Source organism: Lipophrys pholis, assembly GCF_963383615.2.
Source record: "Lipophrys pholis genome assembly, chromosome: 6".
NCBI classification, from domain to species: Eukaryota; Metazoa; Chordata; class Actinopteri; order Blenniiformes; family Blenniidae; genus Lipophrys; species Lipophrys pholis.
Window position 1 is genome coordinate 30,160,668 of NC_137629.1, and position 17,667 is coordinate 30,178,334.

The 17,667-nt window shown below is 43.6% G+C and overlaps 1 protein-coding gene across 1 annotated transcript in view; it reads right to left on the minus strand.

Moving 5' to 3' along the window:
- Nucleotides 1-99: 99 nt before the first annotated feature.
- vimr2 (vimentin-related 2) overlaps nt 100-17,667 on the minus strand; it is a 22,688-nt gene continuing 5,120 nt past the window's right edge. Inside the window, exons 5-10 of the mRNA XM_080465683.1 lie at nt 16,883-16,978; nt 13,098-13,226; nt 9,721-9,852; nt 4,900-5,010; nt 4,314-4,438; nt 100-987 (exon numbers count right to left, since the gene is read on the minus strand). Of these exons, the coding sequence (XP_080321809.1) occupies nt 903-987; nt 4,314-4,438; nt 4,900-5,010; nt 9,721-9,852; nt 13,098-13,226; nt 16,883-16,978 (678 nt within the window). The 3' untranslated portion in view covers nt 100-902. The remainder of the gene's footprint in view (nt 988-4,313; nt 4,439-4,899; nt 5,011-9,720; nt 9,853-13,097; nt 13,227-16,882; nt 16,979-17,667) is intronic.

Here is a 17,667-nt window from a genome sequence, read left to right on the forward strand (position 1 = left end):
TTTTACAGTGCGGGCGGGAGTCAGGGGGGCCGTTAAGCCCGAGGATTCAGCAGCAGTTCTCATGAAACCGGTTTTTACAGAAGACATCACACACAGTTTGAAGTAATCCTCGAAGCGGCAAGTTTTATTCAAATCTAAAGTGCAGTCTGAAGCTGGGACCAGAACTGATTTATCACAGAGGGGTTTAACATGAAATTGGGAAAAGATTACAGAGGAAATCTCAACCCCTTGACAGAATAAATCACTTTTTCAGGTTTCTTGTGAGATTCAGGTGCGTTGAAACAACTTCATGAACCGTTTGAGAAGCAAACACACTGCACACATTTGGCTGCCAGATCCGACAGCGCTGTAAAAGCAGAGGGAGGGCGAGGCGCTTTTATTTACTGAAGACAGGGCCGCAGTTATGTCCGCTAACAGTGACAGGGTCGCAGGTTAAGAGCCGGCAATCAGACGGACTTTTGAGTGATGGACGAGGTGGGATCGGAGCGGGGGGACGACTCCTTCAAGCTGCTCTGTCTGTTTGTTTCTTTGTCTGATTGTTTCTATTTGTGTTTGTGTGTGAGCTGTTTTCAACAAAGCATTTATGAACGGTATCAGAGCGGCTGGCGTTAAAACCCACTTAAGGAAATATCGCTGCCGGACCCTGAATGGATGCACGTTAGCAGCACAGCCCCCGTCCTCCCACCAGGCTTAGACAGCTCCATCTTTCTTAAAAGTCTCGGGGTCATCTGCCAGCGACCTGTTATCAATGGCCCTGCTCCGGCCTCCAGACTGCATTAATCTGTCATGATAAGTTTACATCTGCACCAGCGGCTGCACTGGTACTTCAAGCTTCAGCATGGTGCCGGTTCACAGGCTGTTTTTTTTTTTTGTTTTTTTTTTTTTGTTCTTTTGTCTGTTTTTCAACTCGCCTGCCGACGAGCATCCAGCCGGTCTGACTCACAGGCAGCGCAGCACAGCCTCGCCTCCTCCTCCTCCATCAGACTCCTGGACCACAGAGATACACAAATACACAACGAGAGGGTTATAACTCGCACAGACTGTCATGACAAACATCCTCGCGAGTGCATTCGAGGTTACCACAGCTAGGTCATTTCATGTGAAATCGCCACCAGCTTCCCACCAGATAATCATCTATATGCATCATCTTTTGTATAAATAATCTCACGGTGTCAAACAAACAGTGTGCAAAGTTTAAAACAACTGTCTTAAAAGCTATAATGGCTTTACAGTTGAACTGTAAACTGGCGAAAAGAGGTCATTTTTCAAGATGCAATTCACAATAACCTTTGAGCTATTTATAGTTCATTCTTGAAGATTTCAGGAATCTATCCCCTTTTTCATTGTTAGGGGTTTCTACAAGGGATCATCTCTGAATACTCTCCGTCTTCCACCTGCACGTCCTCCTTCAGTCCTCTTCTCCATCCTCAGATTCCTTTTACCTCCTTATCTGTCATCTCTCCCACATACATGACCAATAATGTCAGCACCTCATGGTCCCACCAACCTGACTAAGACCAGATGTCCCTCTAATGTTTTCACTCTTAATCCTTCACATTGTTGAAAATCAATTCAGTGCACGAGAAGAACTTCATTTAAAACAATCATAGCAGCAGAAAGCCGAAGATTACTAATCAGGAAGAATGATCCAAACATGAAGAGCGACTTTATCAATTTGAGCGTCAATTTTACAACTTGCTTTATTTTCTAACTTGCCTGTAAAACAAAGTTCTCTAACTGAATTAGACACAAGGAAGAGTGAGAGATTTATGACATTTGCAGAAATTGCAAATCGGAAGGTGGTCATCGTATAAATGTACCTGCTTTCGCACAACGGGTACAAGATTATTGCACCCACTCGCTTCCTACTGCAGCAAATAAAACTGGATGTTGAAACGAAAACAGTATTTAGTGTTTGTTTTTGAAAACTACTCATACATTGGAACTATAATGCGCTGTTGTCTAATAACTTCAATTCTTGATCATTTAAGTAGCTGCTCGGAACCTTTGATCACAAACGTCGAGCCGGGAGCTGGGAGAGAAGTTTCCAGGGTCAAGAATGAACTTTAAGAGTCAAGTTTTTAAGCCAACATGAAAGAGCAGCCGTTACAGTCTGCAGAAAATTACATGCACATCATAACGGACAAACTCCTGATGAACATCATGTGAACAAAAGCTGCAACTTCACAGACCTCACAATGACAGCGGTGGGAATCCTGCATACCGGCTTCACTACAACTTGTTCTTCTTGCTCATGGACGTCGGACTCGACTTTATTGTACATGTCATAGATTCTACAAGGTGCTGGAAACTTTCCTTATAGATTTTTATCCATCAGTGACGTTGGGGACAGAGAGGCAATGTACATGTGCTTTGATTATATTTTGGGTACCACTTCTGATTTACTTGAGTGACATTTGTTTTCCTGCTTATGGAGACTCTCTTTAGCGTCAGCAGCTTAAAATCGGTACTCAAAGTAAAAGGGATGTTCTTCTCAGTCAATCCACTTGTTGCCGTGTCGCGCAGCAGCGTGAGTGGAACACAAAGAACATGAATGAATTACGTAGTAACGTTGATTCGTATCAAGAGCGAGCGAAAAAGCAGCGAGCATCTGCCCAAACTGCTCCGAGATGCTTTCACGGACGATAAGCCACCCAGTAATGACAGCCCGGGGTCATTAGGGTCTGTTGTGCAGACAGTTCTCCTCGGCACGGAGAGAATAAACAACCACCGTTTTCATTTCTTATTCATGGCTTTAATCACGGATGACAAAACGTCCAGTAAATAAAGAAGGAGAAGGGAATAAAGTTGGCACTGCCTGCGTGCCTTTCCTGCAACTTAAATGTCTTTGGGACAGTCTGTTGGGTAATGAGAGGGAATTAAAACTGTGGCGAATTTGTAAATGTGTGTAAGAGGGGGTGCTGACAGTAACAGGCTGGCATGGAGGAGCGCTGGCAGCGGCCCAGCTCACAGCGTCGACAGTGTGAGGTCCTCTTCGCCCATTCTAATGAGGTTTTCTTTGAGGGTCTGAGCTCGGGCCTGCAGCGGGGCCCCCTGGGGGTCAGATGGGCAATGGAGGGGCCAGGAGGAAGTCTGCGACGGGCAGAACGGGATGGCTGAAGTGCGTCAGTCCACATACCAGGATGGCAGATGGTTAAGCAACCTCTACGGACGGAGAGAGCGGCAGAAACGTCTTTCAAGGTCACAGACAGGAAGCCGCATCACGTTCGGGAGCCGTTTCCTCTTGGACCCCGCGTGGCCCGGTACGTGATGTCAACCCTTTTGTCTCCTCTAACAAAACAACGCTGACGTGCAGGTGCCACTGTACGAGCTCCTTGGCCAAAGCGGGAGTTGCATTACTCATAGAAATGCTTTTGTTTAAGGAATTCTCCGTTTTCCTGTTTGCGATGAGAAGCTCAAAGGTGAGGAATGTCGAAAGTAAACAGATCAGGCAGATTTAAATCTAATGAAATCATCCTGGGACCAATGATGTGTTTTACCCTCAAAGTCTTCATTCCTCCTGACATGTTTACATAATATGTGGCACATAGAGCACCGTAGGGGACGTCTGCTTTCATTTGACCCGTCGTCTCGCACATGAAAATATACACTACTTGTCAGGGAAGCCTCAGAGCTTAAAGATTTTAATTGCAATCAGAGGCCACACCAGTGGATTTAAACACCTTCAAACGTATCAGAGAAATGACACGCTGCAGTGTTTCTGTTGGCAAGTAAACCCCCTCCCACTGACTGACAGTTGCACCAACAATTAAAACCGCACAACCTCAAAGTCCTCTCATGCCTCCGGTATAAACCCTAAAATTTTATGGGTCTCACTTAAGAATAACGACCCGTAGCTCCATTATGAGGGTTGTGAGTTGCAGGGGACCGCTTCGCATTTACGGCGGCTCTTCATTTTAAAATGTGCAAAAGAGACGTGGATCGGCACAAGTGCATTATGGTCCATTGCGGCACATCAGGTCTTAAACTTAAAATGCATAACTGCAGCTGTAAAAAACATTCCCGGGGGGGAAAGTTGTTTTGTTTTTTTATCTCTCCTAAAATAAATTATTTGAGAGATTTCTGAAAACAGAACATCTTCAATGGGAACCTGAACCAATAATAATAATAAAAAAAAGCTAGAAATATGTGTGAAATAAATCTGCTGTTTTGTGGCTAATTGGTACGTTAACATGCGTCACCTGTTGTTTATTTTGTATCTTTATTGTTTTTCCTCCGCTGTCACTGTCGTGGATAAATTGAGCTCAGCTCACAGTTAAAACTTCAACCACGTGTTGAACTGGTTTGCTGACCTGTAGGCAACGATCTCCATGTCTCTGGCCATCTTCTCACTGAGCAGCTCCTGATAGTCGTCACACTGCTCCTTCATCTGGGCCTGCAGGTCGGCCTCCTTGTGCCTCATTTCATCTATAGTGCACTGAGTGACACACAGACGAATAAATAGAGAGAGATGCAGACATATGGATATGAACACACACACACCCAGACAGCCAGACAGAGACGTACACTCACACAGAAGCAGGCAGACATATATATGTAAACACAGATACACACCCACACACACACGCACGCACGCACGCACGCACGCACGCACGCACGCACGCACGCACGCACGCACGCACGCACGCACGCACGCACGCACACACACACACACACACACACACACACACACACACACACACACACACACACACACACACACACACACACACACACACACACACACACACACACACACACACACACACACACACACACACACACACACACACACACACACACAGGGTGGGGTTCAGACGACGAGATTAAATGACAGAATTAGCTCAAACCACTGGTCCATTACAGCTCCTGATTACATTAATCAGTCCACTCTCATACCTCCAGCTCTGCAATCTCGTCCACGTACGCAGCTTTCTTCATCTCCACCTCGTCCTCCAGCTCCTCGCTGCACCTCTCCAGCTCAGCCAGCTCCTTCTCAAGCTGTGAAATCTACAGGAATAAAAAAGGACAAAACTGCAGATATTAAAAATATGTCCGCAAAACAAACATCTCCACTGCCCCTCTGCTGTGAGTCTGATGTAATGACGACAGATGACGACATAATGTTTCATTCACAGCGATTTTCAGCTTATAAACAGCAGCTGAAGAGCGATTCAGGAGAGCAGATGATTGACATTAAAGACCTTGAGGCTCAGTGTCGTGATATAATCGAGTTTCTGCCTTGTCCTTAAATAACATCTCTACATGAATGCTGAACATCTGAAGTGTAACATCTCGCCTGTCATGGTGTAAGCTGGTGTCTGTTCAACATCCCCAACAGACAGAGTAGCATTTGCATTCATCTGAATCATATTTTTGGACCCCCTGATGACAGCAAATCCCATATTTACACTTGTATCAGCTCTGTTTTGCAATTCATCCCCGCCAGTGGTAATGCTGGAACGTAAACGTGGTCCAAGCTAAATTTTCCCTTGCATGCTGAGAAACATTCACAAAACCTTTTATACAAACAATCACTCTTTCATGATGATAACTTCAACTGATTCTCCCCACAGTTTCTCTGATCCGCTGTAAACATTTTTGGTCCCGGATGATCTTGCGCCAATGTTGAATGTTCACGTTTTGTAAAAGTTGCAGATAATAAACACATGTTGGGGAAAAAAAACCTATTATGAGAACAAAACAAATCCTCATACAGTAACTCCACTGAATACGCTACATAGGCTACTTGAAAAGGGCTTATTTGGGAATCACTTATATAGTGAAGCTGAAGTTTTAAAAACAACCCATGTTCAGACAATATAATGTAAATTAATGAAAATGTTTTTTTCTGTCTCTGCCCTTGTCCTGTTCGGCAGCTTATAGGCAAATGATATTATATGATCGAGAGCCTTTTGGTGTCAGAACAGTTTTTCCTTTTGCAACACGAAGAGATTTGGAATCTGTTGTGTCTTTATTGGAAGCTGGCATGGCTGCCGGACAAGAGAGAGAGAAGATGGTCCAACTTCTCCAATGGTTGTGAGCTCAAACGTACCAATAAATTGATTATCAAACAAGTACATAAATTAGCAAAAGAACAACGACAGATACAGGAGGACATGTATGTATTGCTAAGAACTGACTGTGCCAACTAACCAAGCAAATGCAGATAGAACTGGATGGTTTACTGCATCCTCAAACCGAGTGAGGAGCATCCCTCTTCCAGACGTCTGAGGCTGCGGCGTCCTACCGTGAGTAATTACAGCAATCACAGAAGTTCAACAATTAGCTGTCTGAGCCAGATGGGGATCCAGGCGGTCCTGCTCGTCTTTCGACCAGATCATGTGAGCAAGAAGACGGCCCGGTTACTCCTCACACCTCCCAAAATGCTCCAGTGGCTCAATCGCATGTCATGTTACATGGAGTCAGGCCCCATCAGCTCCTGCTCTATCACATACATTTGTGCATCTGGGCTGATTTCACCGCAATCTGTTTGTTTGGCCATGTTGTGTCTCAGTGAGAAACCAGGCCCGGGGGCGTCCATCACGGGCACGGGAGGGGGAAACAGAGCAGATCAGGCCGAGCTGTCCATCCGTCAGGCTGGATCAGGCACAACTTGACTGCTGCACGTTAGAGAGAAGTAGATGATGCTGAGAGAGTTGTGCTGTGGTTACAGAGGCTGCCTGTTTATTTAAAGAGCTGGAGGGAGAGCCGCAGCCTCGGTAATGAGAACCAAACCACCATGTTTGTTACAGATGTGGTTTTGTGCCAGCTGTGTGTGGTCAGACCGCTGGGACGTAACGGAGAAGACGGTAGACGAAGCAGGAGGTAGGTTTTCCTGGTTTGCCTTTTTCTGCGCGGCCCTGGCATGTTTCTGAACTTGTGCAGAAGAGGCATCACATCAGTGTGTGTGTGTGTGAAGTTATAAGGCGTTTATGATGTTGCCGGCGCTTTCAAAGACTGTACTTAATATACCGAGGACACGGAGGGCAATAAATCCTGTCTGAGCTGCAGCCGAGCCCTTCACATCTCCCGCTGAAAGTGTCCACAGAGTAAACACTCTGGTCAGCAGGATCTCCCACACTGTTGCTGCGCTGTCACTCAGCTGCTCTCGACTCCCCGCGCCTGCTGTGGGAAACCATTCATTTCCACCATTATGTCTGATTTAAGAGCTGATGTGCAACACAGGGCCAGTTGTGGGTTGTCAGACACGTCTTTTTTTTTTTCACCAAGGAAAAGGTCAGAAACGTGTTATGGGAAGATCGAAATCAGTCAGCAGGAACCAAAAGGCCTAAACGACGTGTGAATATGAGACCTGAAGGGCATGTTTCCCCAGTAGGAATGTATATTTTCATACTTGTCCTGCACTGGTTACTCGATGCAGAGTTTAGACCCCCAAACAGGTGCAGAGGCAGGAGACAAGTCAGCTCATAGGATTAAAAGAAATCTGCCAAACGGGGAACTTTTTCTATACTTATCGTTGCATCTCAACGGAATCGAGGAAGCCGAGATCATCAGCTCATGAAATCTACACATCATTTAGTCAGACAAGCCAACCTAGTCAAGGGAACTGATGAAGCAACTTGGATAAAGAGCGAAACGTCTTCCAAGACATTTGACCAGTTGCCCTGATTCATTTTATTGAACAAGACCTTTTCCATATTTATTGACTTCCTGTCACTGAATTCAAAATATCACTCCCACTGGTTTACAGAGATCTCAATGGTTTATTGCACATTTGTGATGTTTTGCTTTGTTGTGAACCAACCAGGCCTTTCAGGTCATCTGGATCAAAGCACTTTTCTGTTCCCAGAATCTGAACCACATATTTCTTTTTAGGTTTTAGACACCGATTCTTATAGAAACCGGAAGCACAATTTCTTTTAAGACAAAACAACTATGTTTGCTTTTCAATAAACCAATTCTTTGATGTATGCTGCACTGTGTTTTTATTACCTTCGTCAACGAAGCTGGCCGAGAAGAATATGTGGTTGTCTGTGTGTATTCATTTATTTATTTCATTGGTTTGTATGTATGTGTTTTACAATTCTTTTACAAAAACTACTCACCCGAATTTCTTGAAATTTTCAGGGATGATTTGTCATCATCTAAAGACCAATCGATTAGATTTTGGGACGTTAATGGCTATTCTTTTCTGAATAAATCTCAAAAAACTGTGAAAAAATTTGTGGGATTCACCCCACAGTCCAAAAACAGGTGTGAACGTGAGTGTCTGCATTTCTCTGTATGTCTGACCAGCTATACGAGAACATCACAGTCCACCTCACGTCTGCAAAACTCTGCTAATGTAACTTCGAAATAAAGCATCGAGCCAGCTGCAGCATGAATCTCTATGTTGTATGAAGACATGACAGCGATATGAACCGTCCCCACCGACTCTCAACAAAAGCTCCCCGGTGTCTCAAAAATACTCAGACCTGCTCTTTGGGAGTATAATTACACCATGATTGCGTGATGGACATCTGGATACTGAACTCAAACAAAGCGCCTGCTGACTTGAATGACAAAGGTCACGTCAGCCTGAAACATTCCCAGTTTTTGCGCCGTGTGGTCACATGCTTATTAATGTCTCCCTGTTCGCTTCACTTATGTTTAACAAACAGGAAACCTCCATAGATTAAAAACACATTATAGTAACAGGAAGCTGGAGGTTACTTGCTGGTGGATGTGTTGGTCAACATTTAGACAGACATCTGTTTTAAAACAATGGACTGTGAAATGAAGGATTTTGGAGCCGTAGAGAATTTGATGAAAAAGAATAACGGCGAGAGGAATAAGCTCCTTTGAAGAAATCTTGTCTTTGAGATCAGGGTTCCCAGGTCTGCCGTTTTCCGCCCATGCTTTTAAAACATTTAATTCAGTAACCTAAAGAGGTTTATACATCATTATTAATACTAGTTGGTTTGAAACCTAAATAGAGTCATCTCAGCTAAACAGACAATGTATAATGTTCTGAATGTTTATCACTGACCTCTAAACTGAAGCTATGAAACAGCGCCACCTTTACCAAATCCATCCAGAGCTCAGAAATACATAATTCTGCATATTATCAGCCTAGTTTTAGGAATCTTGACAAATACTTGTTAGATATGGAGAACTAAAGGTGCCAAAATCTAATAAATACATAAAGCATTGAATAGTTATTTAAATGTGTCATTAATTAATCAAGACTGGAATTTAATATATCAATGTGTCATTAAGTCATTAAAATACCAATTCATCTTATTTTAAAAACTATATGTATAATTATTTCACTATTTAATTATTTATTTCATGGTCCAGTGTTGTAGCTCAATCAAGCAACATTCTATAAATGAATGGGCTCCACAGATGCATGCAGACCAAATGTATTACAGCTTACAGTCAAGACGAGCTCAGGACCATTTTCTAGTAAAGCTTCTATAGGTTTACGTCTTAGTGAGACATTTTACTGCACTGAGCTTTTCTCCATTTCTCACTCTGGGTAGATTCAGTCTGTCACCATTACATATCAGCAACACAATGTCTCTCTCTTGTCTGTCCTCGCTCTCTGGTCCTTCTGAAGGATCTGTGATAGTAGAACTGGAAATTTGTGATTTGTCTCCTTTCTGTAATAAACTGAAGCACAAATGTGCCGCGTACATCTAACGTGTCTTTGAGGCTCACTACAACTTTTTGTCATTTGGGTGAAGTGACAAAGTAGAAAGTGAGGCCACTCACCAGGTCCTTTATCTCGCTGACGTCCTTTATCTTTGACAGGTCTCTGACTGTTGACCTTGCAGTTCCTCCCACTTCCAGTTCCTTTCCATCACCGCCGAGAACCCCAGCAGAGGAGGACGCGCCACGTTCATACTGCAAATACAGATAAGAAGTCAGGAAAGTTTTCTGCACTTGATAAAATTGCCAGGCCTTTAGATTTGTGCCTACGAATGCACCAGACTGTGGAGGGTAATACTCTTTTCTTTCTTTTTTTGCGGGCGGTGGTAAAGTGCACTTTGACAGAGGGAGCAAAGAGCAATCACGGCCTCACGCTGGCAGACGGTCGCCGCTCTCATCGCGAACGCCACACTCGTGATTAGATGGAGCAAACACAGCAGAAACAAGCAACACGATGGTGCACAGGTGTGTGGAAGTCAGCCAGCAATCACCATTACTGTTCAAATCCAATGGCAATCATTTTAGCATCGAGACAATTGTGTCTGGTAATCGAGGCCAGGCGCAGACGGGACGGTGTCCAGCTGGCGCAGGGAAGAGGCTGAGTGGGAGAGAGACGAGTGGATAGACGGGGGATTCAGGGGAAACGCACAGACGCAATAAAACAGACATTCAAACATACACATAAGCAAATATATATATATATATATATATATATATATACACACACACACACACACACACACACACACACCAGTCGCTCCTTAGCCGTCGCTCCTTCGCCATCCCTCCAAATGAAGGACACACACACAAAACACACAGACGCACACCCACCGGCGTCCACTCCTGTGCTGCTTAAGAGCCTGGGAAGGCGGCCTGCAGTCTGATTACAGCCCTGACCTTTGAACTGGGCAGACATCCTCACCCCAGAGGGGGTCAGACCCACCGGAGCTACAGCCTGACCCCAGAGCAGTACCTCTGTAACACACACATACACACACATACACACACATACACACACACACACACAGGTGGACAAAGGCGATCTGTCGGGGTACGGCGCTGCACCTCTGATTCTCAGCTTCTTCCCTGGTGTTGTGTTAAGAGGTAAAGAAAACACGGTGGAGTGTTGCTGTGTGATTTGCTAAAGCTGAGATTTACGTCTTGTCTGAAGGGACAGCGAGACAGAGAGAGGGTGAGAATAAAAGGGGGGGCGCTCGTTTCACCATTAGGCAGATGAAGTGCTGCTCTGCTGGGTATCGGAGGTGGGGAAAAAAAACAACATTCATTTAGAGAAAAGACCAATAATGAATTGATGGAGAAGCCAATAAAAGTAGTACAATGTTTTTACAACAAGCAGCACAGGAGGGAAAAAAAACTGAATACACACCTTTGTGATGCAAATTCACTGTGATAATGTTGCTCAATACTTGTTTTTACACTCTTGGATGTGAACCCACAATAACATATATGTAATCGAAGAAACTAAATAATTAAATTCAATTTGTCATGCTGCATGATAAAGTAACCAAAGAAATATAAAAATATGAACGCTGTCATTCTCCAGGAGAAGTTAACTTCTACTAATGAAGAAGTACAGATACTTGGACACGTGTGTGGAAAACAGAGATTAGGTTATGAGTACATGCTCTGACAAAAAGACATTAATGTAATACTATTGGACAGAATGTGGTAACGTGATCACTGTGTGCAACCGTTACCATCAGCTGCTTTGATCCTTTCACTGAAGTTTCAAGTACAGATGTCGGGAGTGACAGTAAAACTCAAGTACAAGTACTTTGTTACTTTCCTGTGTGGTTTCACACCATTAACAATGGTGCTTTAATGAAAGTTACACAGCTGTAGATTGTTGAAGTGTAGTTTTGTCTTTCTCATTTCCGAGTTATGTCGTTTACAGAGGCGAATCCCTCCAACCCATTAAAGGATTTAGAAGGCTTAGTTGGTTCATCATCTACTTTAGTGGACAATAGTGGAGATTTGTCTTTGTAATGACTGTTACAGTGCACATTTAAGCACATGGTAAGAATATTAGCTGTTAAAAAAAAACATTGGATATTTGTGGAGCAACAAGAAGACGGGAACATTTTCAAGGTCACATTAGGAAAATAGTAATGATGAAAAATGTATTTGTGTTAGAAAGTCCTTTTCATTGGGGAAAAAAAGAACAGTAGAAAACATAACAAATCCAAACTGAGTGATAAAATTGGTGTGAAGTTTTAGGTCATAATCTGTGACTCAGCATTTTCACGATTAAAACCAAAAAAAAGCCGTATTTCTTTTTTGTTGGTTTGTTTTTTAACCAAGTGATGGTTGATAGAAGCCTTTTCTAATCCCATCACTTCATTGTACTCTATTCTCCCACGTTTTATAACAGCAGGAGGAAAATAATCCTCCAGTTGTTTGAATCTGCAGCTCATAATTTTCTGACAAGGGCATGAAATTTAAAGATATCATCCTCGAATAGGATTGAAGGTTGCACAACTCCCAGAGTGAAACTGATCAAATGGTGAAAACAGTGACTACTTTTTGTTAAAGGATCCTACAGATGATCTCAGCAGTCCAATAAGACTATGAGCTGCCATATTGTGCAACACGGATTTTATGAATGTGGGTATAACAGTTGGTTTGACTTCACAGTATTTGGTTCTGAAGTGGACTTTCTTTTTTGTTTGTTTTCAAGTTAGGAGGGAGTTTTTCCTTTCCACGGTCCATGAGATTGCCCTGTTGTAAAGCAAACCGAAAATGGAGACGCCGGAGACACTGCTCTAATAACATTCATTCACAGGGGAAAATTTTTTTTATAGAAGTAAACGGAAATCTACAAGTAATCTATTATTTTGTTGCAAAACTGGTGTCATTTTCTGTTGCATTTCTATTGGTTGTTCAAAGAAAAGAACGTTCAAACATCCACTTGTCAGCATCTGAAATATTCTGGGAAAAAGGACAAACAATTCTTCTGCTGGACCAATGCTCATGTACACTCAACTCAAGTACTTGCGGGGAATATCAGCTGCTGATAGACACACTCCGGCTAACTGGACATTGTTTACCCAGACATAAAATAATACCCTCCATCATACTGCACAATACTTATTTAGATGAGTCAACTAGGCTTAATGAAAACGTTCAAATAGACAACTGAGAAACTTAGTTGCACCCCTTATTGTTTGTAGTCATGGGTTCAGAAAGCAGTAATACTATAATGTAGTGATTTGAGAAAACAGTACGTTTGACCACAGTTTAAAAATGATTCAGCGGTAAGCTTCTCGAGAAGTCTTTATCTTTTAAGAATATGCAATAAAGTAATTATCACATTTTCACAACAGCTATTTTTACAGCTGTAAATAAGTGAAGTGTTGTGTACAAGTACAATATTTGAAACTCAGCACAGTTTTTGTGTCTCGTGTCACAGTGTGTTGTACCTGGAGGCTCTCGGCCAGCTGGCAGTAGTACTCCTTCACGTCCAAGATGGGAGAGATGTCGGGGCTGCCAAATCCAAGAGCGGCTGCTGCCACCATCCCGCCATCGGGCTCCAGGAGGGTTCCCACCTCCTGATTGTATAACACACAGATATGATGCACAGTCGGAGCCTCTGAACTTCTCCCATTCGATGTACTGCTCTTAAATCACAGTTAATGCGCTCCCAGTTCATATCTCCTCACAATTAGGATGTTCCTTTAACTGCCTTACATTTATTTTACGCACGGCACATACGATCCATTTATGAATGGAGATGCAGTTTCATCGATCAAACCACATATAAACTCCAATAAACAGATGGAAATGTCTCGCCACAACTGGGAAATGCTGTTAATGATGAATCAATAGTGCAATGGGACAGTATCAACGGCGAGTGAAGGTGTTTTGCTGTGAATACATACGAATCCACACAAATCAATACTTTTCAAGGAATTCCATGTTATAAAAATGCTTAATGACAACTCTTCACTGGACAAAATAAATGTTTAAAGATGCATAATGTAACGTTAGAGATGCAGCAATCGAAAAGTATTACATCACAGAGGTTGATGGTTGGTTTAAATCTAGTTTTGACAGAAACATTTGACAGAAAGCAATGAAATTTGCATTTGGGGGAATAATACTTTGTGTTAGTGAATTATATTTGTAATAAATAATTTCTCTTTCAATAGGAATATGAGTTATGCCCATGAAAAACTTTCCAGACATGTTCTGCTCTCTGTATACAAATCATTTTTGTTTTGACTCTTGTTTGATGTTATTTGGCGGATTGGATGATAAAAGTCTAACGAGGAAACTACATTATCAAGGGCACCTCCTCGTGCTCACACACTCTGACCAGCGTTCATCATGTGTCAGCCGGCATGGTTGAGTTGGTCAGTCAGACATGACGTTCACGCCCAACTTGAACCTGCAAGTGTTTAGTGGGGTTGAGGTCAGGACTCCTGGCAGGCCATTACATCCTCTCCACTCCCAAATTCCTAGTGGATGAAGTTTGGTCCCTGACTGTGGAGATTTGGAATTTCCACTCATTGCAAATCGCATCCCGATGCCTGTCTGCATATGGAGGTGAACCGGCCGACTCGGAAGTCATTTGGCCTCAGCAGAGCCGGTGTGGTGAATTCTTTATAGGAGTAATCCACATAACTCTGTGTTCAGCCCACAAATACACAGGTGGCAACATTTAGAAAGGAGTAAACAAGTTTTCCAACAGTAAATATTCCACCAAACGTCCTCACTTTTTGTCTTTTGTTTGACATTGGGAAAATTTCAATGTTCCTGAGCTTATCTATAGATTTCAGTACAATGGAGAGGGACAACATATTCCACTGAAACGTTGCAGCGGAACTATTATGTGAAATGTCATGAAACAACAAATGAAAATGGATTATGTGTCCAAAGGTGCTTGGTTACACACCCAACAAAGAGCTCCACATGTATGTCTTCAGCTTCCAATATGTATCCCCTTCAGTAAAAAAAAAAAACCCACATCCATCACGGAGAAAATGAACTGCTACGGAGGCGCAGTGGCAGTCCAGCATTTTTCTCCTTTTCACTGCACCTAAACGGCGACATGGCTGCCGATTTGTCAGGGGAATATGGGCAATCTGGGAGTGCTGATAATAACAACAGTTAATAAAACAAAGGGAACTTCTGTTTTCATTTGGTATTCAGCTGCATTTCCCGGACTGTGAGTTATCGAGCGGCTCCCAGAGGGAGTGTGTTAAACGCCGGGCAGCCCCGGCTTTGCAGAGGAAAAAACACAGAGTGATGGAGTTGCTCCTGCTTCAGCAGCCTCTCCCTCCCTCCCTCCTTCCCTCCCTCCCTCTCGCTCCCTCTCCCTGCCGACAGCCACCAGATCTGATACAGGCCGGCGTCTGTCATCTCCTGGTGAGGTGCAGAAAATTGCAGAAGATGCGGAGAGCAGGGCGTGTGTGTGTGTGAATGTGGTATCGGGAATGATGTGTGAAGGAGATGGCTGCAGACCTGCCTCCTTTAAAAAGGCGTAGCTGCATATTCTGACAGAAAAGACAGACGTTCAAATTGTGCCTCACCTTTTATCTCCTGGCTGTATTTGTCAATTTGACCATTCGTGATTATTAACTTATCGTTGAAGAAAACATTGTTTGGACTGTGACATTTTAACGTTCTTCAGATCTATTCAGGACGCAATCTCACCATTTTATCTCGCATATTTCTAGTTTTTCTACACACTTAAGCACGTTTACACTGAAGTGCTGCGCAGCACATTCTGAATACACAGATATTATACGGTCATGAAGCTCGATATGAGCTCTATGTCGTTGCGGGGGGCTACAGCTGTTGTGGAGTTTTACATCTCAGGAGAAAGGAGGACTATTAAACATGTCATTTCCAAGGAGATGAAAATGTTGATGAAATTGCATTCAACTCAGCCGATTTGTTTCTGAGTGATGTTACAGGAAATGTTGCAGTCGTCATATCTGCTGATTGTGCGACGGCCGTGTTCCAATGCGGTTTTCACTCTGGACTCCAGAACGGGCTCGGAGGCCTTTCTGTGTGGAGTTTGCATGTTCTCCCTGTTAGTAATTGTTTTTTTTCTCTCCATACACTCTGGTTTCCTGCATTAGAGTTTAACTGGACCTTTGCAACTACGTCTGCACCAAGTCATTAAAGAAAGATTTAATGTGGCTCAATTATCAGCTGCAGATGCTAACAGGAAGGGGACAGACTAATGAGTGGTGTATTATGTGTTGTACACACCAGTACTCACCGTACGTTGTATAGTTTGACTTTTACAAAAACACACAGATTGTTTATTATAACCACATAACATATTATAAAAGAGAAGAATGAGGTCCCGTTTACACAACAATGTTTCATGTGAAAACACATGATTTTTGTGTTTTTGTTTTAGTAAAAGTTTTGCGTATATACAGCTACGTTTTGAAAACAATGTCACTGAAATGGAAGGAACGCTAAAAACGATGTAGTTTTTCTGTTGGGCCACTAGGGGGTGTTTTTTTTGGGGGATTGTGAATAGGTGGACATTCATATGGACAGACGACGAAGTTGAATTGGTATTAAGGTTGACTGTCATCTATAAAACTACCAAGTCCCAGGAGAATATGGACTGGGAGTCATTGAGGTTGGAAAGTTGCCTTTTTGCCCGTCTACACGACGACTGAATCAAAACGTTCCACTTTGACAGCCATTCTCAAAACGTCGCGTTTTCAGTGGTGTGTAAACAGACGTCCAAAACACAACGAGAGTTTTTCACTTGAACACGTTGTCGTGTAAACAGGCCTTCAGATTTTATTCATTATTTAGGATCTACAGTATGTAGGTGGTTTGTTCCCTCAGGACAGAGCCGGACGTGTTGAATCCTCCTGTGGCCGGTTTCATGTTGGGAAAATCTCAGTGCAATAAGTGCCAAACCGCATCTCCTTGGTCACACAATAAAGTTCATCTCTCCATACTGATAATGTGCTGAAATAATTACTCTGAATCGCCTCATTCTCACTCTGCACTTTTAATTCCTTCAGGTATCTTTCTGTCGTCTCCACTATTCGCCGAGGTGACCGGGGTCATCACAGCTGTGTTTGTCGCCACAGATCCGGGCACGCCTCCAACACTGCTGTCTGACCTAAGTGCTACATTTTGAGCCACTTCCATAGCTATAAACTGTTGGTGCTTCATCACACTGCAGCTCAACCCCCCACCCTCCTCCCCCCCCTCCCCCTCTCACCGTGGAGTGCTGGGCCTCCATGTTGGCCAGCTGCTGCTCGTAGATAGCTACTTGCTCCCTCAGCGCCAAACACTCGGCTGTCACTGCGTCCACTTCCTGGAAAAGCAAATGAAGTTAACAGATGCTGGAAGTAACAAAGCTCGGCTTCATTTCTGGAGGTGTCGGAGAGGAGTGGGCCGGACGAAGCCGCGGGTCGGAGGAGCACACGCCCGCGGCTTCTTTGGCCCCGGACACCCATTCGGAGGAACCCCCAGCGACAGCACATCCACCCTGATTCACTGAACAGCATGTAGACACCGCAATGCAGAGGAAAAAGAGGGAGGAGGAGGAGCAGGAGGAAGATGAGAAGGAGGCTAACTAGACACAAAAGCCCCACCACCCAATCCATTTGCCAGCAGGGGTTCTCAAGCTCATCTCGTCTTCAGAAAGAACTAGATTAATTGGCGCTGAGTCCAATTACTGAGGGTTGTCTGCTTCTACATTTTGGCACACGAGGGGAGTGTTTGGTGGCGGGACTGTGGATCCCGGCGGGGAGGGTGGACGGGGTCACACCAAGTTCTGATTGATGGCATAAAGCTCAGTGGGTAAATGATCTCTAATAGTTGAAAGTTCTCTTGGTCTCTTCCTCCATCCCCTCTAAGTCTGTTGAACGTGTTCACAGAACCTGAGCCCGTCCGTGTTGACATGGACAGTGGAGGTTTACTAAACTCCCGTTTGGCTGTGGTGGAATTTCCCCCAGGCTCATTCTGACTAGCTATGCATCAAAAGATCTGGGTATCTAAGTA